The 22703-nt window shown below is 46.8% G+C and overlaps 1 protein-coding gene across 1 annotated transcript; it reads right to left on the minus strand.

The window, feature by feature from the left end:
• Positions 1-2298: 2298 nt before the first annotated feature.
• On the minus strand, positions 2299-13664 carry LOC144097029 (uncharacterized). Its single transcript, XM_077629819.1, has 5 exons — positions 13564-13664; positions 12553-12711; positions 9176-9310; positions 6337-6430; positions 2299-4465 (listed from the first exon to the last, which is right to left on the minus strand). The coding sequence occupies exons 3-5, from the start codon at positions 9231-9233 to the stop codon at positions 2920-2922; spliced, it is 1698 nt and encodes a 565-aa protein (XP_077485945.1). The 5' UTR covers positions 9234-9310; positions 12553-12711; positions 13564-13664; the 3' UTR covers positions 2299-2919.
• Positions 13665-22703: the final 9039 nt, after the last annotated feature.

Here is a 22703-nt window from a genome sequence, read left to right on the forward strand (position 1 = left end):
CACGGAGGGATGAGAGCACGTGTGCGGCGCCGGAGGAGTTCCTTTCTTGATGAAAGGAGGGGATGAGTCGTTTTAGTAGCAGCAGTTACAGCAGCAAGAAGGAAATTAAATTGAAGAGAAAGAAACGGGTCTCGGGTATCCGAAGAAAAAACGGATGCAAATCAAGCCACATCTGATTGCAGGCCTTTCAGAAGAATAAACTTTTATGAAAGAAAAACGCCAAAGCTGAAGGCAGCATCAAGAACGGATCCGAGTAGCCTTCACAATAGACACTGAAGGAGAGAAACGTGGCGGGAGTCATTATTCATATCGTTTCAGAAGGTATGCACGTTTTGAGCACCAGTAAAGTCTATACCTTAAGGAAAGATGTCCGGAAAGGAGAGGAGGATATATCTTGTCTGTTGGCATTTGTGTACACGACACAGCAGCGATAGTCATGTCCCTTGGAGTGCCGTGACATCGTTGTAATTATGTGTTCTGTCTGTCCTTCTCATTTATATGATAGAGTTGGGCAAAATTTTGAAGTCATGCTGCCAAATGATTTCTTAGAACACCATTCCCTGCGTCAACTCAAAGTCTCGCAGAAACCCCTTTCTATGACGGCGCGTAAGTAGAAGCAGATTGTTGTACTCTGTGCTTCAGTTTCGTTATCCTTTTTTTAGGGGGCCGTCTTCTTTTCTATGTGTATATGTGCTCTTGTATGGACTATTTCCTGTCATGTGACCAGAACCTATAATTTACCATGCCTTCTGCGTAAACGCTATATTTCGTCGCTGCCAGACCTGAGACTCGCCATCCAGACCAATACCGGAGCTCTGCTGAGCAAACGCGTGTATTTACATTCTCTTGGTAATCCAAATAGTTCGTTAGAGATTTAGCTAAATACTTAATTGATGTGTTACTGCCGTTATCGCTTTTTAAAGTCTCGTTCACATTCTTATTTTTTATTTTGATGCTGGGAACCAGCATATTTGTTATATAATGCATATAATTCATATAATTAATATATAATATAATTCAGGTTCGTAGGCAGCATGTTCGCCAAATATGACCATAGGCATTCTGAAGCGTGCTTTTCTACGCTTCAGTGTGGGAATACAGAAAGAGATTCTTTCGAACCAGTCACATTCACCGATTATCATTCGCGGTGACACTCTGAGTAGTATAAAAGCATCCCACCAAAACTTTCCTACTAAAAATGAATAACATGAGAGCCCTAAGAAAAAGAATTCGCATATCTGGTGATTCGGCCGTAGCATATATGTACCGCATTATATTGCCAGTAGAAAACAGGAATATAAAGCGAAACTTTAGGGTGCTGTTATAGGCGGCAGGATATCAATGCTGAAAATAAGTCCAAAGTAAAGAGCTGAAAGCTTCGGGAAGACTTAAATTTAACCTATGCTATACCAGGCGTCTCAGAAAAGCCTGCCACAAGTGTTTAAATGTAGGATTTATGAGCTAAAAAGAAGCTTTTCGCGCCATTGCAATACCAGTTTGGCGGACGTCAAAAACAATTAGAATTTAGTTAATCGCTTTAATAGTTTACATGATTGCTCTGTTTCCTGACGTCCACCAACACTGGCATTACCGTGCCTCAAAAAGCTTATTTTTACCTAGATTTTTTTTTTAATTCGTGGCGGGCGTCCACACCTACGGACTGGCAGATAAACAACTTGGAAAGTCCATGTACTACTGGGGACAAAAGTTTCCGGGACGCGAGTTCTGGGGAAAACCTTTATTGCAGCTCCACCTCGCTACGGAGTAGCCTCATATTGCGAAGAGAGTAAGGAGCGTTTAGGCCTTAAATGCTTCATACAATATCAGGCGACTGGGGAGGGAAGTGGAGCTACAATAAATGTCTCTCCTAGAACGCGCGTCCCGGACACTTTTGCCCACAGTAGCACCTGAAAAGCCCTACGTGTTCGCAATGCCCGTTAAATATGCAGTGCAACGTGTCCACGAAATTATGCAAGCTCCTCGACAGAGTTTTGCTGAGGAAGCCTGCGAGGCGCCGCTGCCGACGCCATCGATGCCACCAGCTGCCTCCGATGCCGTACTCTGTGCCTGTGACGGTAGCAGCAACGCTGCACTACTGTTGGCTCTTCACAAGCTTGGCTTGTCCCGTCGACCCGCATCAGGCGTCAAGACCTCAAGGAAGTCTCCAGTTCCTTAGCTTTCGAGTATAACTGCCTGTTTACAACTGTCATCCTGGTCTTAGAGACGTAAGCGAGGATTGTTATTTTGATTTTACAAACTACAACAGATGTATTGTCCTGTGAAAAAGTACCTTATCTTCTATACATACGTGCAGTATTTTATTATCGACAAACTGAAAGATACGCCCATGGAGCGTTGATTATGCATTCCCGAAGTTCTGCTGGTTATAAAATGAACAATGACTCGTACGGAATTAATTCCCAGTTCTCTTGCGCAAATTTCGACTATATACCCGAAAAAATAGCACTGAGAACTGCACTAACGCTGCCTCACTCCGACATATGGTGCCTAGGCATTGCATTCGAAAAGTATAGTTGAGGTGCTTATATGCGAATTGTTTTTATTTGAATCCGCAGTCCTAATGTGTACCCAGCGTACTTAATAAAATGTGATGGAAAATATGCCTGTTTCGACATGTGCATGGCAATGAAAAATTGATTCAGTTCGGAAAACTAATAAGAATGATAAAGGTTCTGTACTAAATACTCAGGATATACAATTGAAAGGCAAAGGCAGGACTGACCCCAAACAACCAACAATATCTGCTATACAGGACTCCTACTGAAGTTTTCAGGGCAGGCCATAAAGAACTCATGCTAGGCACGCGACGGCGTCTACTGATTAATTGGCGCCGTAGCAGAGAAAAACCCGTTCGACATGAGTACTGTACGCGGAACAACCAGGATGCGTAAATCTGAACTAGAAATAGCTGCCCTTAGCGCGACGTTCAGCACGCAACATCGCAGCTAAAAGCGCGGGTTCCAGTGAGGTCGATTCACGGTCTAAATGCGACGGGTTCACCAGCCGCGTAGCGTGCGAAGCCACATGGCCGATGGGACAGGTTGTCGACTCCCGCAAAGTAGGCGACCTTCGACCAGCCGCCTCTCCACTGCATTGCATGCGGCCACCGGATGCTACGTCGGACAGAGCAAAGCCGGTTGAAGATCGTGGTGCCAAAGATATCGACGCTGGAGAAGTCGTGCCATACGTCAAGGGCCCTCGGCGCCAACGGGTCCTGTCCGCTGTCGGTGGCCGTAGGACCGAAACATATGGCTGCATCTCAGGATCTCGGTGCACAACTCCTTTCGCTACTGGGTCTGTCATAGGCGCCCTTCCATCTCCCGGCCTTGCAGATCCGTTGTGCATGGTGAACGTGTTCCACGCCAACAGCCTGTGGTCCACGTGCTTACATGCACCGTGTCTAAAGGCGGAGACTGGAAAAGTAGACGGTAGGGGTCTCCAGTCTTCAAATCCCCCGCTGGTTTTGTGCTCGGTCTGTTCCGTGAAAGAATCACTGATCCATCCTAATGACTCCGAAGCTGGGACGCAGAGAGCCACTGAAGAAGCATAGGAGCTCGAGGAATACACGGTGTCCTCCTTCGCTTTCGCGTCCAGGTCTTCCGACGCGACTCGGCGCAGTACTTCGACGTCCGGCTTTAGGGCCAGTTCGGACTTGAATCTCTTCGGGAGTCGGCTGGAAAGCTCGCTTTCAGTGAATCTGAAAGATGACGCGGGCCTTGTTTGGAATTGCGGAAGCCCGACGTCCTTCTCTCCACAGAACTCCTCTGCCGCTTCGCGCGGGACGTTATGCCCACTTTCAGAGTAGCCAGGTAAAGTACGAACGGTGGGTGCTTCCGCTCCTGTTGAGGTAGAAAGGAATATGATATTTCTTCGTCGCTTCAGACGACAAGGCATCATCGTGGACGTTGAGAGTGTAGATACTTTTGTTCTTTGTTTGGGAGCCGGTAGCCTGTCATCAACCTTGGACTCCGGCGCAAGCGAACTTAGAAGGCGATCTTGTCTCGGTATCTCTGTACAGGCCTCCGGTGATGTGGCATTCATAAAGGGCACTGGACATTGAGATGACATGTAAGCAGGGTCTAAGGTGGCACTCGGGACTGCGTGCGCTGTCAGTGTAGGGCCTCTGTAGTCATCGAAGCTACGATTGGTAACTCCGGCTATTGGTGTCAGCTCTACCGTCCCACCTTCTGCGTGACCGGTTTCCTGTCCGAATCGATCGTACTTCGGCCACTGCCAGCGAGCCAAGAACATCCTTGGACTTTGAAGGGCGCTCAGAGCGAAGCTACGCATTCGGCTTCGGCTGAAGACTCCGTAGTGAAGCGGTTTGAGCATGTTCCCTTCGAACCACTTGCGCAAACGTTGGATGCCAGTGCTACCATGGGTTGCAAGCGCGCTCGTAGAATTCTGATGCGTCTGCAGTTTGTCACCGCCAGGTGTCGTCAGCCTGAACAGATCGCGCGATTAATAGAAATGGTCTCAAATGAAGCAGCAATCGATCATCTTACAAGAATTTCCTTTTATTTTTGCATAGGCAAGGTTATGCGTTACTTAAGTTGGAGTGAAAAGCGCTGATCTTACTTTCTCGATTGCTGTCATAAGAAATCGCCGTAATGAACCCCGATTGCATGTTCGCGAAATTGTGTCCTAGCAGTTAAAGTGGTGCAGTCAAGGAAATTTCCCATGTTTTATGAGCAGATTGTAAGAAAGGCAAGACGCGTTCTCGTCTTATGGCCTGCTGTGTGCACCTTTTTTTTTCAACAACACCGTATGTGGCACGAAAGTATTTCAGGAAGAGATCATGGAATAAAGATGCGTTAATGAAGTCGACTTCAGTTTGATAAAATATTCATCCTCGGAGCCGAACTTCATCAACACACTTCTCGAACCACTGCACAAATCCTAGAGCGTAAAAAAGAACCGAACCTTATTTGCACGGCCTTGAGAGGATAATGCTCCATTTCTGAACTATAAGGACTTCAACACAACAATAAATCTGAATCCGCCGAAGCGTATCGGTTGGTATCACGGACGAGACTATTGCACGAAAGAAAAATAGTGCTGCATGTGAAATGCTACAGGACTCCAATTTGAGTCTTCGAACGGCGTGGATAACTGGAGTTATCCTGCAAGAGTGTGAATTTTGTATAAGAGCAAAGCGCGTTAAAACAGAGGTGTCAGGTTTACTTTGCATATGGTCAGATATCTTTCATACCTTCCGCTAGATAATTACCTTGAAAAAAAAACACCCGCTGATGTGGTCTGAGGCTTCTTATTATGCAGATTGAATTTGTTCTCATTGTGTAATTAAAATATCATTTAAGACTTTGAACCTTAGAGGAATGGGAAGTGCAACACAAAATTATCCTGTCCAACATTCTTAGACAAAAAATTTGAATACTAGAAAATTTTAATTACTGTTATGAAAATTTTGAAGATAATGCTCCATTCTGCCGAATTGTAGCAAAATTTTTCTTTAAAAGTTTTGCCGTCGCTGGCATTGAGAAGTGAAGACTGCCTTAGAAGACCAATGGGGAACGGTTTTGACGACAGCGACATCGTTAATAGCAAAAAAATGCAAGCCTGCGGACGGGAGATCTGCGGATATATTGAATTTTATAGTGAAATCTTATAATATATGAAAACTATGAATTCATAAACGCTACCCGTTCAAAAATGCTCTCGTGCAGAATTGTTGGGTATGAATAAATTATGTGAAAAAAAAACAAAATCGTATGAAGTGGAAACTGTTGAAGAGGGGAAAAACAGCATACAAGATATCATACAAATATAGCTTGCACAAGGAATAAGTGGCAGCACCAACGGGAAGAGATGCAAGGCCGTGCGCTCTGTTATGCAGTGTCGCTGCAACCAACAGCCATAAACATTATTATTTTACGTCAGTGCTTTTGTTAAAAAAAATTATCTGTGCGCCAAAAATATTTGCAGATTTGGAGGCCACATACGCACGTCACAGTTTGTTTCATATTTCCTTCGCAGGAACTTTACTTGTGGAGGCTATCTGATGTACCCCGGGTACAATATTGAAAACATGTTTTTAGCATCATGTCGTCCTTCCGCACATTGTCCCAAGAACTGAGGACGGTGACGATCTTCATAAATGTCATCCTTGACTACTAGTGGTCGCAGCCTACAGCAGCGCCAGAATTTACACGCAGTGCCAGATAGCTCAGGCTCGGCTGGAGTAAAATTAACGCGCTAGAAAAATTGCGGCTATCGTATAGTCTGAAAATAAAAACTCAAGGGCGCATTTTGAATTCTCTAAACTATTTAGCTCTGGTAAACTATTTAGCGCACCTGTAGTATCCGTAAGATGCGAGGACGATGAAAGCCAGTATTAGCAGAACTGCGGGGAACAGTACTGTCACCAACGGGTGCCACACCACGGATTCTGCGATTGGTGGCATGGTAAAATGGCAGACTGTCAGCGCTTGGAAATAAATGGTACATCTCTGAAGACTGCTCAAGCGTACCCGCAGCATCGTTCATGAAACAGAAGAAAAACATTTTTCCTTTCCATTTTTTTCACACTTCAAACGGATTTTCGCTAATGTTCTGGTTGTCTACCGAGCCACACATAGAGCATCCCAAGCAAAGGAAACATTAGGCTGGAATACACTTCAAAATCGTAGAAAAACATTCAGATTAAAATTTTTGCACGTTATATCGTGATAGCTACATAAGGCCACCGGAGTACACTTCTGGCAGGCGCGATCACCCACTTAAGATTAAAGAATATAGATGCAGAACGGAGCTTTTTAAGATGTCATTTTTTCCTAAGACGGTCAGTGAGTGGAACAGGTTGCCCGGCGATGTTGTATCGCTATCTTCAAATGATGCCTTTGCTTCAGCAGTATGACTTGCATTTTTTTTCTCTTTACTTTGTGCTTGCGTCAACAGAACCGCTTTGTTTCACTTCGCACATGTACGGTTATGCTCTGCTTCTTTGTTCCTTCTTTTTGTTGTGACGGCGATTTGCCCTGATCTGTATCTTTCATGTATTCTATATAAACTGCTGTTTGTCAATGATATATGTACTTCCCCCCCCCCCCCCCCCACTGTAATGCCAAACTGGCGCTGTGGGTACTGTGATAAATAAATAAATAAATAAATAAATAAATAAATAAATAAAATAAGGCTATACAGCCTCATCACATAATATACCTCTTTAAAATTTCTTTTTTTCTAACACTATCACAGACTATAAAGTTGCGCTTTTGATACAGCCATGTAAAATTGTCTAATTGATTGATTTCGTCATATTTGTGTTTGGTAGTCTGCATCTATTCTGAACTTCTTCCATGGTTTTTATTCAACCCGCCCCCTCGCACGTGCGCACACATACACTGTAATGACAAAAACTGGGTTACGCAAAAAATGAGTAAAAGAAATTATTGTCATGTTACTTTAGTTATCTCAAAAAACACGCCTGAGACTGCAAACGTCACCGTACTAAACCAGTAGAGGGATTCAACAGCTGTTCGTCAGTTATAAACACGAGCAGAAAAAGAAAGCTAAAAAATTCTTTGAAGAAAGCGACGCTGCAATAAGTTTCATTTATTTGCTTCATGCGCTTTAATGCTTGTGAAAAGCAGCAAAGCCAACAGGTACTTGAGCCGGCATGCTACCGAATAGTGTCACCATATCAATGCCAGCAGTACCTATGTGTGGTGAATGACCCTATCGACGGGTGCAGTGCATTTTGAAGCATGAAGAGAAATTTCGGACATCGCGATAAAAAAATCAGAAGCCTTTTTCGATGAGGATGAAACTTAAAAGACATCTTCTACTCCGATTCGTTGTAATAGAAATGCAGCATTCAATTTAACGCTGCCACTCAAAACGATGCGTCTCATGCAACTTCATACTTAGTGCGGTGCGAATCAGTATATTACGGGCCGTAGTTTTTATCAAATATAAAATTTAGCTCCGGCTTTCTAACGGCAACAGGCACTAAATAGGTGTCTGTTAGTACGTGGAACAAAAATTGTTCCAGCCATCAGTACTGTCAAGCAGTAGCTATACCAACATTTTTTCGGACACGTTTTAAGTCCGAAAGAGAGTCACGTGAAAAGAAAAGGCGCCTTTCCCAAAAAATCTGCGCTCATTTGGAAAGCCGGAGCGGCGCGAAAGGAATCTCGCCGGCGTACGTCATAAACGATTCGAGAAGCTTGAAGAAATGACCGCCGATTGCCGACGGAGAGCCCGTTACCTTGAGTGTGCCAAGTGATGACGCGCGGCGGCGCCGGGCCGCAGAGAAGTGACTGGAGCTTTCTGGAAGCTTCTCGTCATCTGAGCAATGGAGACGTGTGCCTCGGCGGCAGGGTGAGATATCGGTTGTACTGTTGATGTTTTGTGTATGTACGTGCCTGCCTTGGCGCGAAGTTACAAGCAGACGTTGGCGAGTCTTATATAGGAAGGACGTATTGCGCCGTCGGTCAACCACTGCCTTAGTTCAGCTTCGAATAAGCGCTACCGCACGACTCCCAGGTCAACAACACTCGCCCAGCCACGCATCTGCGAGGCAGCGCGAGCCACTTTTTCGGGACTACCCCAACGTGGTCCTCCGGTCGTCGGACTGTCGCAGTGCCCGGTGAACAAATGGTATTTTATTTTGGTTGCCTCTCTCTTGTATCAGTGCACTGTTGTTGCAAGATTTTTCTTTGTAGCCTCTCTCAAGCGCGATTTCGCATGTGTTAGAGTGTTTTGTATATCACTTTGTATGTGTCGTTATGACTGATTAGAACTCTTTTGCATTGTGTCTTTGCTACATGAATTTTGTTTCATTTGTGAGCCTTTCACTCTGAACCCTTTTCTGGCTTGCGTCCCGCGAAAGCTGAGCACCAAATGCACCCCCCTTGGCGCTTGATGGCTGGGTTCTGGCTGAGCTTGTCGCGCTGAGTCGAGGGAGTCTCTTGAGAGACCGGAACCGCTACCCCAAACGTTCTAAAGGCGTCTTGGAGCATTATGAGAGCGCCTATCATTTAAAAAAGGACTGGCGCGTGTCAAATCGGATAACTAATGTTAGCAAGCGCTGGGGCACGGCCATTTTATGCAGAGTTGTTACACATAGCCTCCAGCTTGCCCTGTATGATTGTCATCCATGGTTTAAGAACATGTTCCGAGTGGAGCTCACCGGACAAGCAGGAGGATCCGTCACTGGCCGCGACGAAGCGCGCCGGGCAGCGGCACATCGAGTCCAGGCATCGAGCGTGTTTGTTGTCGTGGTTGCACTCAACGTGGCTCACGCATGGCTCACTGAGGCGTCGAGCTGAAGCAGGAACAGGTGCCGAGAATAAGACGATGATCCGAAACACCTCACAGTCCACCTTTGATGGTGTTTTCGTTTACAAGTATGGCTCCATTTCTAATCTCGGAGGTGCTTTGAAGCGGTGCTGCCATGCGTCTTTGGGCGTGAAAGGACACAATACCCGCACGGCCTTAGCTTAGCTTCAAGTATTGTGAACGTGCTCTCACGAAAGGACTGACACCATCTACTGTCCTGTTACGTCTACAACATCGAAGTGCCTCTCAGCAATGGCTAAACTCTTTTGAATGTTTCACCACTCGAGTGCGCTTATAATGTGCACTCCAGACCAAAGGCACATTTTTAACTAGTCATTTGGCCAATAAATCGCGAAAAACAGCACACAAAAAAAAATCGCGGAGGTAGCGCTATAGGTGTGAAAAGGATTAAAGATTACAGCACGTGCCACATACATTGTCGTTATGAACGAACACATAATCACCGTGAACATGACAAACGTATGCCACTTGAAACGAATGCAAGTTACCTGTTAAAGAACACACCAGGGATAGCTGTAAAGGCTACCGTATTTATTCGAATCTAGGCCGATAGTTTTTTAAAAAAAACGAGATGTAGAAGTCTTATGTCGGCTTAGATTCGAGGATTTCGTTTCGAGGTTTCGTATTCGTAAAATACGAATAAATGTAGCACGCAGGTGGCGCCCCCACAAAACGCCAACGAAAGACAGCACTGTACCCGTTGCTATCCGTAGCCGTTGCTATCCGTAGCCGATACTGATCAAAGCACTCATGAGCACTGGCTGCCATTTTGGTCTTGTTCTGTTCTCGTGCGGTGGCGTGAGCACATTCGCAGCAGTGAAGTTTTCGTGCGTAGTTTTTATCACCAACACCATGGCACCAAACAGGCGGTGCCATTATAGTGCCGCCTTCAAGCGGAAAGTTATAGTCGCTGCAGAGCAGTCGTCAAATCTTCAAGCCGGGCGGGACTTCGGCGTGGATGAGAAGAATGTTCGCCGTTGGAGGGGGCAGCGTAACGAAATTTTTGCTTGCGCGGCAACGAGAACGGCTTTCACGGGCCCCAAGAAAGGCCGCCATCCAGAAGTGGAGGTAGCTCTGGCCGAGTTTGTGGAGACGCAGAGGTCAGCGGCACTTCCAGTGACCACGGAAGTGCTGCAAGCCAAAGCAAGAGAGCTGGCGAGAGAGCGAGGCGTCCCCCGGGAACTGTTCAAAGCCAGCCGGGGCTGGTTGCAGAAGTTCATGAAGCGCTTTGGCTTCAGCCTCCGACGTCGCACGTCCATTTGTCAAAAGCTGCCGGGCGACTTCGAAGAGAAGCTGATCTCATTTCAGCGATTCGTAATAAGGAAGAGGATGGAGCACGGCTACGCCGTAGGACAAATGGGAAACGCTGACCAGACGCCGGTATGGTTTGACATGCCAGTGGCGTGCACCGTGAACGAAAAAGGTGCCAAGGAAGTGAAAGTGCGCTCGGCCGGATACGAAAAGCAGCGCATGACTGTAATGCTGGCCTGCACGGCGGATGGCCACAAGCTGCCGGCGTATATAATTTTTAAGAGGAAGACTCTACCAGCTCGGGAAGTGTTTCCAAGAAATGTGATCGTCCGCGCCAACGAAACTGGATGGATGGCGAGCGATATGGTTGAGCAGTGGATCAGAATGGTTTGGCAGCGGCGTCCAGGGGCCCTCTTGGCCAAACGTTCCCTCCTCGTCCTGGACTCTTACCGTGGACACCTCACTGACGGCGTAAAAGCTGCGCTTTCCGAAGCCGGTACCGACGTTGCCATCATACCCGGCGGCATGACAGGCCAGCTGCAGCCTCTTGATGTGTGCCTCAATAAGCCTTTCAAGGATCGGCTGCGCAAGTACTACGTGGACTGGATTAGTGAAGAGCGGCGCGAGCTTACACCAACAGGCCGAATAAAGCGCGCCTCACTGGGAGTTGTAGCCACTTGGATAGCTGCAGCCTGGGATGACATCCCAGAAAGCTTGGTTGCACGCTCATTCCGCAAGTGCTGCATCTCTAATGCACTTGATGGCAGTGAAGATAGTGCACTGTTCGAGGAGGCCAGCGATAAAGAAGTCAGCGATGATGATGACGAATGAGCGGGGGCTGATCCCGGGCTGGCGTTGCATATGTCTCCTCGCCCAACGCCGCCTCTCCTCCTCCTCTTCTCTCAAAGCTCCTTTGGCAGCTTTTTTTTTCAACGGTCCCTATCGGGGCCATCAATCACGCTTCGGCAGAGCATGCAGGCACGATGCTTCCCGCTGTGTCTCACTCGAGTTCCTCTCTCTACACCAAGTCGCCTATGCGCAGACACATGGTGCAGTCGTTTCGCGCCACGCACTTTCACGTGCGCGGCGACGTAAGAACAGTCGTGTCGCGTCATAAAAATAATTGTGATAATGAGGTATAAACAGTGTTGTTTTTTCGGCCGGCCTACAATTGAGGTAAGTTTTTTTTTTTTTCTGTGGCCTTCAACTTTCGGGTCTCGGCTTAGAATCGTGGCCGGCCTAGATTCGAGTAAATACGGTATATTCTTTAAAATGTAAAATCACGAGCACAGCAGTGATTCCTTCCTCTGCCTCTTCTTAAACAAAGTTGCCTACTTCATTATTTAGTACCTGTAGCTCCTTACACAGATATGCGTAAATATCTCTCATAAGACACAGAGCAGTGCTTCTATCTCAAGCTTGCACGTTGTAACACGATACTGATCAACAAGATAAGGGACAAAAAACGTCCGCGTCGTTGCTGTCGATGTTCTTGTGCGGGACTTCTTTGCAGAGGCTTGAACTCAAAGCCCTTAATGCATAGTTCGCAGCAGTCGACTAAAAATATATGCATCCCTCAGATGCATGACGACAGCGAAGAAATTGCGACGTCACTCGTCCGTTATATAGTTTATTTTAAGGAAGTGTATACCTAATGTCATGAAAGACAATATCGCTGTAGTTCCTTCTCTTAGATGAATGTGTCCGCACCAATAGCGAGGGCAAGAACATGAAACACTTCCAAACCTCTTAATGCAATAAGTACGCGTAATTGAGCCAATACATACCAGACTTGGTAAATAAGCTTAACGGCCTTTTCTTGGTCCGTTGTTGGTCATAGCGCCTCGAGATGCGAGAATTACAGCGCTCTGACCCGTATCGAATATAACTCATTCAAGCAAGATGCACAAATTATGAATTCTGGGGCGTGTAGACTGTTTCAAGCATTTCACGTACGTAGGACGCAGGCAAAGCTGTCCGTGTCAAGCAGCAACACCGGCGTGGACTCCGGACAACCACAGGCGCCAGACGCTGTGCAAACGAGGACACCAGCGCAATGGGAAGTTTTGTTGCACGTCGACCCTGGTCCGGGTGGATTTATTTCGGCAGAAAGGCCTGCGCATAATTCCGAAATTACTGTGGTTTCAACACTCTAAAAGGCTTAAAGGGACACTGAGTACAAATAGAAGTTCATCTGCATCGAAACGGTATCATGTTCTAATCACGAAGAGATCACTCTCAACGGAAACGGAGTCTTTCTGTTTTCTTCAGGGCATTTATTGCACATCATATACAGAAATGCTCATCGCTCGTTCCCCAATATTCTCAACACCAAACACAAAGGGCCTCCGCACTCATCCTATGACGTCACCGCACCTTGCCCGGCTGACAGTGCCATGCCATGAGCTAAGGTAATTCAGTAATAATCCATGTTAGTTTGACTTAGTTGGCGAGACGATAACGCCGTGTCCGCTCCTCGCGATAGTTGCTTAGTGAGTCTTGCGGCCTAAAACCATGGCATGACATTGCCTACTGGAGCAAGGTGCAGTGACGTCATAAGAGAAGTGAAAAGGAGTTTTGTGCGTAGATGGCGTTGACTATTCTCGACAAGCACCAACAGTTCCGTATTTATCTGTGCGTGAAAGAAGCATTGTCATTAAACACCTTATTACATGCATACGTTTGTTTCGTTCCTTCGCAGTTGGCGATAGCCATAAAATGCCATAATAGCTGCGTGTCTGCAGCGTCGAATTTCTTATAAATATTATGCTTCTGGATGCGATATTGAGACGAAAGTGGAACATAAAGTTGGTACTAGCAAATCATAGGCCTTGTTCTTTAAGCTGTTCACTCGAAAGCCAAGGATAGTTCAGTTCCCGATCCGATGACATTTCATTTCAGAGGACGCAAATTCCGAGCTAAGTATAAACACAACCATCTCGCCCAGGAGGAAAGGAGGTGACGTACCGTTGCTGGAAATAAGCTCGTTTTCTTCCTGTGTGACCTCTTCCCCTTCAGGCGCCCCAAAAACGCCATCGTGAGACGGCGTGATAAGATGGGCGGGTTGGTCCCGCCTGGACAGGAACGAAAAGAAAGGGTGTTTCACACAGCTGCAAACAGAATCGGCTTATTCGTCTGTCGTTACATTATAACCGGCGTGTCATTTCTGTTTTTCCTTGAACCAGAAAAGTTTGATTTATGGTTTATGAGGGTTTGACGTCCCAAAGCGACTCAGGCTGTGAGGGATACCGCAGTGGAGGGCTCAGGAAATTTCGACCACTTGGGGTTCATTACCGTGCACTTACATCACACAGTACACAGGCCTCTAGAATTTCGCCTCCATCGAAATTCGACCGCCAAGGCAGGGGTCGAACCAGGGACTTTCCGATCACCAGCCGAGCGCCATGACCACTGAGCCACCGCGGCGGCTTGAACCAGACAAGTATACAGCCAGTTATGGATGCTAATGACAAACGCGCCAGCCACTCACAAACGCAACCCACTTGAAAAATATTTGTCAGTGCGACACAACAGTAGTAGCGAAATAGTGAGCTCTGCGTGGGACTGCTTCAACAATGCGAGACTGCTTGATGAACAGATCACCTACATCGTTTAATATATTCAGTTTCTCGTTACAAACTCATTTTTATGAAAACAGAGCCAAAGGCGCATAGAAGTAAACACGCATGACAAACTTTCCTCTTTCAGCGTAGTGATCCAATGAGTTGAAAGGGACACTCAGCTGGTAACTGTTTTTGTATGTTACGCATTTTTACGTACTAAAGGTGTAAGCTAAGCCTATGCGGCATACTTAAGTGCACAGCTCTACATGAATTGCGTGCATAAATTCGTGATCAGCTGCGAAACTCCGTAGCCACTAAAGAAGCATGCCACTAAGCATAGTGCACCAAGGTACATCCCTACTTGCGAAGTATTAATATATTTTTCATTCATGCTGTGTATTACACCTAAATTAAGGAAGGCTAACTAAATGATTCCTCCAAAAAATAGAAAATTATCAGCAGCTGCAACTTAACCATCTTCTTAACGTGTGGCTCATACGACTTATTCCCCACATCCTCTGAACCACTAACAGCGACTATAGGTTGCGCCAGAGTGGAACCACCATGCGGAAATAACCAGTGGACCCGGAGCCAACATAATCCCTAGCTAATGCAGGCAATTACAAGAATGGATCATTACCAACTAGCCCGGCAATTTGTCCAATTCCACAAAAGAATCAAACTATTGTATTACATGGCCCATGAGCTTGTGGACATCCTGTAGAGCGCAACTGGTGGCATTTGATAATATTAGCATAAGTGTATGCGTTCAGGTCACATGAGGGTCTCACCGATCGCTAAGCGCTTGTGGCAGGGCTACCACGACTGGAGTCAGGAAGAAGCTGAACGTAGCGAGAACAACGTGAGAACTCAACATTGCGGGCATGGTGCGGTCTTCTGCTTCGTCTTCCTCTTCCTTCAGTGTCCGGATAAGTGCTTGGTCATATTTTTTTCTCTTCTGATCAAGGCGGCGGTACAGGTAAGAAGCACTCGCAGTTGCCATGTTAAGTTGCTGAATGTTAATAAATTTTGCGCCCGCAGAAAAATACGTACAGTGATGACACAATGCTGCTATAGCATGTTTTTTTTTTAATTCCCACGTGTTTTCATGGCCGTCGACGTGTTGCCTGAGCACTTTGATTTTCATCTGCTCTTCTCCATTCATATCTTTTCTTCAAAAACGTTTTAGAGCAGTCGCCGTTTCTATCTTAGTGGATCCCCAACAGCGGGTATGGGCCATTTATCGCTTGACGGCAATAACAAGAGCTCGCTTCCAGAGTGAGACGCGATTTAATTTTTCCGGAAAGATCGTAATCGCCGCAACAGTTACGATAGTCGGTGTTGTCGGTGCTTTTCGCGTGTTATCTCGAAAGTTCTTCGTCACCTTTAGCGCCTTAACGACCAAACCTGAGCTATGCTCTTCATGGAAGATAGTACCAATATCGCCAATGACGAGCCACACTCGTCCGGCCCGACATTCAGCTGCTCTCACCGCCAAGAGAGTTGCTGCTGGCATTTCCCTTGCTTGCGATTTTCAGCACTACAGATGGTATATATAGTTGTCCTTGAATATACGCGATTCGCCCCTTTAGCGCATGTTTTACTCCTGGCACTAGTCATTTGATAATTGCGTCACGCATTAAGAATGCCAGTGGTTGCGATGTCCCGAGAAAAGGAGCTGCTTCTTGGACAAGGTTTGACAGCAGCGTTGTTGACCATCTAGGATTTGTTTTGGACAATGACTGTTTTCGTTTGCGAGCTGAAGACGGCTTCAGATGACGACGAGAGCGACGGTGGCAGCGACGATGCTTGCGGTGTTTGTTGGTTTGTGCCAAGAGAAAGCAATAAATCAAATAAACATTCACGACTGGGAGTCGAACCCGCCTCGGCACGAACAGGTCATCCTCGCAGATCACTGCGCGAGAGCGCTAGGTTACATTAACGCGATAGCGTTGAGGGCCTCGTATCGCAGAAAAGCCGGTGTCAGCGTCGGCGGCGTTGGCCGCGAGCGAAAAATCCCAGAAGCATTAATAAATAAAGCCGAATAGGAAACTGGTCGAGTTGGGGAATCGAGCTAGGGCCTCCGGAGTGCGAGACGAGCACAAAACCAGTCCACCACGCCAGCTTGATGGTTTGGAATGAACAAAGGCGTGTCTAGTGAATACGGTGTTCTCTTAGAAGGGTGCTTTAGAGACATGTGTTGTGGTGTATATTAGTAATTATGAGCATGGAAATTACAGAAGTCGCAGTTAAGCGAGTAGCAAAATACATTTCCTCTACTTTTCCTCTTCGCTTGGCGCGCACGTGGCGCCATCAGGCGGCGCCCACTAAAACCACTCCTCCTCGTACTCGCAATGTGCGCCACTGCCCCAACAGATAGCGCGCGACGGCAGCGCCTCCCGCTCGTCTCGTTCGGGCGCAGTGGGGCCGTGCGGGCACGCAGGAATCCCGAGGTGAGCGGCGAACAACGCAACTCACATCCAAGGCGCGTTCACCACGAAGCTGGCGGCCCTTTCGTTCGGCGAGGAAGATATGCTGGCGTTCGTGGCATCGGGTTTGTCGAGAACGATGTGCCGACGCACTACGACTGCAACTTGAGTCCCGCGCGTTTCGGCAAGGCGCCTGGCAGCGCTTCTACGTGGTTTTCCGCTCCGCGCGTCCGTTTCACCGTACGTACGTAGCATTAGCAGCATCAGGTTCACGCGGCGTCGAAGGCGTTGGCCGTGAGCGAAAAATTCCAGAAATATTAACAAATAAAAAAGTAGCAGGTTGGCCTAGGTAGTGAATCCATAACCCATTACGCTATCGCGTCATACCCTCAAGACGGAGCTTGAGTGTCCCCTAAATTTTTTTTTCAGAACAGTATTTATTACAATGATGGCATGTTTTGTGTACATCAGCTATGTAAGAAAACAGTGGAAAATCATCACACGTCAGTAACCAAGCACGAGGAAAAAGTGCATAACAAATAGCTGATACATCATAATGCGAACTTATATAAGCAACAAAGAATTTAAAAAAAATGGCACTAAAGAGCACAGCACCAAGAGTGAGTGCCACTCCGGTTCAAACTCTCCCTGTGCATGCAATACATTTAGGTGTGCAGTCATTCTAGTGAAATGGTATTTTGCAGAAACAACACATTCACAATGTCGATTCATTATGCGTGTTTTCCATGGACTGTGTAACCCAATTAAAGGTAACATATCTAAAGGTTCATCAACAAATGACAGTGCAATGAGATATCGTACAGAATGCGATGTATGTCTTTTCTTTTCAATGTGCATTCCATGATGTCCCTGAAAAATACTGCATCTTTACAATTGACAACAGAATCCTCAATCGTTTCAGGAGCATCACTAAGGCGACAATTTACCGTAGACACAAAAATACCCTTTTTCTCTAGCCATGTTTTGACCGGTAATGTATCAGTGTGTAGATTCTAGGAAAATGTTTTTGTGCATGGCGAGATGGGCATTCTACGCACTCTTTTGAGTACGATATGTCCCGGTAAACCAAACTACACAGAGCGGTACATAGGCGGAGGGAAGAGCATGCAAATTAAATTCTTGTACAACTGTTTCATCGACAAAAAAGAACTCAGGGGAAAACCAAACAGATAGGCAGCAAACAGCCAAATACACCTCATGCATGAATCCCTACAAAACACGGACGATCAGAAACATCAGAAGACAATTAAGGTCGGTAAAATATGAGCTTGCAAGAATGCATGCACTATTGGGTGCGTAGTACCCCGAATAAACATCAAACGTGAGACTACCTCCCGGACGTACGTACACGCGGACTAATCTAAGGCCGCCAGCGCTTACATGCCGGAAAAGCTTATCATGCCTGATTAATTCAAAAAACGAATCCCGCACAAAAGTAGTGAAAACTCTGTGGAAATGCTGGATATAAAGTCTTGTGCAATTAATAATTAGCAGCACATAAATTTGTGGCGAGAAGCATATTACATGCGGTCACCCTGCCAAAAGTCGAGACCATGGGGCACAAAACTAAGGAGAGCGCTGAACAGTTGCTACGCGGCATCTCCAGTAATGTGCACTGTGCTTATAAGCACTGAAAGGGAAGCAGAGTAGTTTGGTGGCGTACGTGTCCACTGCATGCCAGCATATTCAGCAGCTGCCGTTCCCCACATGACAAACCAGAGACCGCATCTCTTAGAACGGTTAATCCGAGCTCCTGACACTGCACCGAAGTCTTCAATTAAACGGATAACCTCATCAATGCTTGGCTTATCAGCGCAGAAAAACGCGAGGTCATCCGCATAAGCTAATAACATCAGTTCGTGGCCCATAATACGAAAACTACTGACGGCTGCACTGTTTACAACACTTAGACGAAGTGGCTCCAAGTATAGTGCGACAGGAGTGGGGACAGTGGGAAACCCTGTTTCACAGAAGACCGAATGCGGACTGGTTGTCAGAGACAGCCATTAACAATCAAGAGCCTCAAACAGTTTTCGTAACAAAGGCATATCGTCGCAGCTGAACACACCTCGCGTTAAACTCTAGCGCTTTGCACTGCACATCGTCTTCTGCATATACTAATACTACTAACAAACTAATATTCACGCTTTGAGCTATGTAGCGGTAATGACAGATTTGCGCAGCATGCGTTGGCTACTACTAACAAACTAATATTCACGCTTTGAGCTATATAGCGGTAATGACAGATGTGCGCAGCATGCGTTGGCTCGACCACGCTGTGGCAGAAACGAGGCACTAGAGCAATACGCGTTGGCGTTGACAACAGTGCTGCAGAAGGGCTGCACTGGAGAACGGGCCGCCGCCGTAGTTAGGCGAATTTGCACTGACAATTAAAAAGTTAAAGATGCACATACCTTTCTCCCTGGTTCAGCTGAAACCTCAATCGTACTTTCAGGTATTAAAATGAGGAATATGAGCAGGAACACGGGGGTGCGTGGCTGATAGCCCGTAACCCTCCTTGCGGCGATACACGGCTGCCGCTTCCAGCAAATAAGTGGAGAGGGTTCGGCTGTTCCGCATTCTGCCTGCACTCCCGCCACGCGCATATTTCTGCAAACGTGGAGCATTACGTCTGCACCTGAACGTGATAACAGCTAATCATCGCAGGGTTTGGCAGTGCGCGCCCGTGCTCATCGCGCCGTCGCGACCGCTTGCTACCCTGGAACACGGGCGCAAGATACGGGAGCGATGATTGCCCATGATAGTGAAAGTTCCGAGGCAAGGCCAAGTGCGTTTGGCTCGCAAGAATCGCTCCATGCAGGCCACGCTTCTCAATGGTTCCCCGAGAAATGGAAGCACTGAAAGTAATTATTTTTTTCGCGGAATCACCATCTGCATTTGAAACGGAACGAAGCCGCATGGAACAGAGGTGAAAAATATTTTATTGACGCCTGCCAAAGTGAAATAAGTTCACATAAAACACTGCAAAAAAAAATACAGCCTCGTCAGTGTTTATTTGCACTTCCTTGCAGTGGGTGTCCGAGTTGTGCGGCATGCCACGGGCAGCCTGAGTTGTGCTCTCCATACTCGAAGGCCGAAAACCAAAAACCCATTGAAAGCAGTGTCTTCCTGAAGGCGCTGCCAGTCCTCTTGTATTTCTTCCCAGTTGCCCGGTTGTCCCCAAGTCCAAAGCGAGCTTGCAAAGGTTGCTTTCGTATGACCCCAAACGTGTTCGGTAATGTCTAAGTCGGCACCTAAGGCCGGGCTCCTCCAAAAGGATTCCCGCAATCATAATTGGCTTTATGCACAGGCGACGTATCCTATAGGAAGTAAGTAGCCATACAGGTGCTGTCCGTTCAGCGCATACGGAATCATTTCTTGGTCTAATATTGAGCAGTAGGTGGCGCTGCTGAAATTTTCGTCAGTTTTGACCAATGACCCATGGTCATCGCATGAAAGCGCAACTCCCACATTCTCTGCTGTGCCTCGACTTGGTATACAACCTCCTTGATGTTTTGCGCGCTAAAACGTGCGTACCCTATGCGCCATATACTCTTCGTTGTTGATCGCAGCGGCTCAAAATAATTGATTGAGGAAAATAGCGCGTTCTTCCACTCTTTCACTGTCCAGCCACGCTGGTAAATGGTGAACTTGGATAGAGCTGTTTTGTTGACTACCGCGAGCAGTGGTTTCTGGGTGGCAATGCGACTTCGCCAAACCGTCGTGTCAATCACATGACTCAGGTCAAGAGCACTACGGATGCCCTTCGCCGTTTGAAATGGATTGTCGTTAGCAGCGCCAAAAATGGTGACATCTTCAACCTGGGTGGTGGTGCGTGGTCGCCTGTCGTGCGGTTCATCTTCCAGTCGTCCTTCGGTGCGATATGCTTGGACGATCCTGTTTCTCGGTGTTCAACGGCCGCCCGGTCACAAAAGAAATATTTCGCTGAGAGCCGCCTTTTAAAAACCTATCTACGATTGTCTTCTGCTCGCTGAAAGGCACCCTGCCCATCGTCGGCCTCGCATTACAAAAGAATATTGCGTCTGTCGCTGAAGTATGGCAGTAGCTTGTCTTCGCCGAGACAAAAAAAAAATGGCGTCAGAGAAAACGACTGGCCAAAAGTACCCCATTTATAACTGCAAGCGAAAGCAGAAATGATGAGGCGGAAAAGCAGCCTCCTTTATCACTGCGCAAGGGCGCATTGCTGAACCTACGGATGATTAGGCGTAATCACGTTCAGGAACGGACGTTATGTTCTGCGTTTGCAGAAATACGTGCGTGGTAGGGATGCAGGCATAATGCGTAGCGGCCTAACCCTCTGCACTTTTTTGCTGAAAGCGGCCGCTGCATATCGCCACAAGGAGGGTTTGAGGCTATCTGCCACGCGCTTCGATGTGCGCGCTCATGTTGGTCATGATAACCCCTCTCTCTCTCCCCCCCTTCCCCGTCAAAAGTATACAGCCCAGGGGGCTTGCTTGTGAGGCCTGTAGCGTGCTTCATTATGCATCCTCAGCGACCGCAATCTCTCGAAAGAGGAATGGCTTCGCTTCGAGCCCTCAGTCTTCCCAAGCTTTGCACTGCTAGATGTACTACAGTCGCGAGTAAAAAATATTAGCACTAGTGACGTGTCACCGGTGCGGCTTAGAGCAACGCTGGGCACTGCAATTATGAACACGCAGACAACAAGAGTTTCAGGTGTGTTCGCAAAGTACGGCAGAGCGCCAGCCTTGTGCTAATCTTTTATGCTCGCGACTATACTAGGGAGAGCCGCTAAACAACTTAGAAGCAAACCCCTTGGACTATATACTTTTGACGGGGGCTGTACGTGGCTATGGTGTCTGCCTGCGAAAAGCCTGCTTTCGCACAATATTTCATGCTTAGCAATGCTAAACCACCACCAATTTTTATGAAACCTTGTGTTAGTTAGCAGGAAGCAACCTCTATGCATTTTGCAGTGCCTTACAGTGTATCGAATCAAATAAACACGGCGCATTTCAATATCTTGAAACTCACTCCTATGGCATGCATTGAGAAAAAGCCGCTCTCAAGAATATTTCTTTTTAAATTTATGCTTTAATTATAGCCCGGATGTTATAGCGGGCTATGCTTGTCACACAGGTCATTGGCAGAGCAAGACAAGGCTTGTTAAATAATATGGCAGAGACTGGCTCCAATGGGAAGAGTTCAAAGCGTAAAATCACTTTCGGGGCAGGAATTTTGGGAGCAGAAAACAAAACAAAGACAAAAAGGACCATCAAACACTTCTCTTTTTTTACACGAATGAGTTCTTCGTCTCTGGATCTTTTTTCTGTATCGCCAGATTTTCTTCTGTTCATTCATCGCCAAGGGTCAGTGGAGGCCAGTAATTTTCTTACAGGACTTCAAACGTCACACCTACTTGCCTGCGTCTAATCGTTGTCATCGCAAGAAGGCGTATGCTCTTTTTAGAATAGAAATGTGTAAAACAAATGATTCGTAATTTTGTTGTGTTTCAAATAAACAACGCAACACAAATCAGACGCTTTCGGCTTTATTGACAACACTTACCATTTCATTTGGCATCGTTCGGGGCGACAAACAGGAGATCACCACGCGGAATACATTGTGTTTACTTCCGGGCAACCGTCAACAACGACAGCGAACGGGTATAGCTTTTAACGTCTACACTGAGGAGTAGTGCTCCCGTAGCAAAGTGTTATCAGGAATGATTTGATCGCGTCATGACTAGGAAATTAGGATAAAAATGCGACATAATGTTTGCAGTTACTTGTGCTCACGCGCACACTCATGCAAATAGAAAAACAACAATCACAGATTATCGTTTCTCTTCGCGGCTCAATCGATGACGATCTTTGTGAACGAGTGACTAGCCCTAATGGTCCTCCTGTCTATGATGACTATAGACCGCTGCAAGGCTCGAAAAATTGCATGTTCCCAGGGGATTTACACAGTCAGCTATCCAGTCGGCACGGAATCTATTCGCACAATTTTTGCAGTAACAATGTTAGGAAACGATGCATGCACTCAGAGCGACATTCCGTCAATAGCACTGATTCCTAGCGCGCTGTCTGACACCAGAGTAGAGAGAGCTTTA

Source organism: Amblyomma americanum, chromosome 7, assembly GCF_052857255.1.
Source record: "Amblyomma americanum isolate KBUSLIRL-KWMA chromosome 7, ASM5285725v1, whole genome shotgun sequence".
In the NCBI taxonomy this organism is placed as follows: domain Eukaryota; kingdom Metazoa; phylum Arthropoda; class Arachnida; order Ixodida; family Ixodidae; genus Amblyomma; species Amblyomma americanum.

Coding starts and splice junctions, on each gene's coding strand:
- LOC144097029 (XM_077629819.1), bottom strand. CDS start 9,233: ATGTGCCGCTGCCCGGCGCGCTTCGTCGCGGCCAGTGACGGATCCTCC. Junction 6,431..9,175: donor CGGATCCTCCTGCTTGTCCG/GTGAGCTCCACT, acceptor CACCAATCGCAG/AATCCGTGGTGTGGCACCCG. Junction 4,466..6,336: donor GCATCTTACGGATACTACAG/GTGCGCTAAATA, acceptor CGATCTGTTCAG/GCTGACGACACCTGGCGGTG.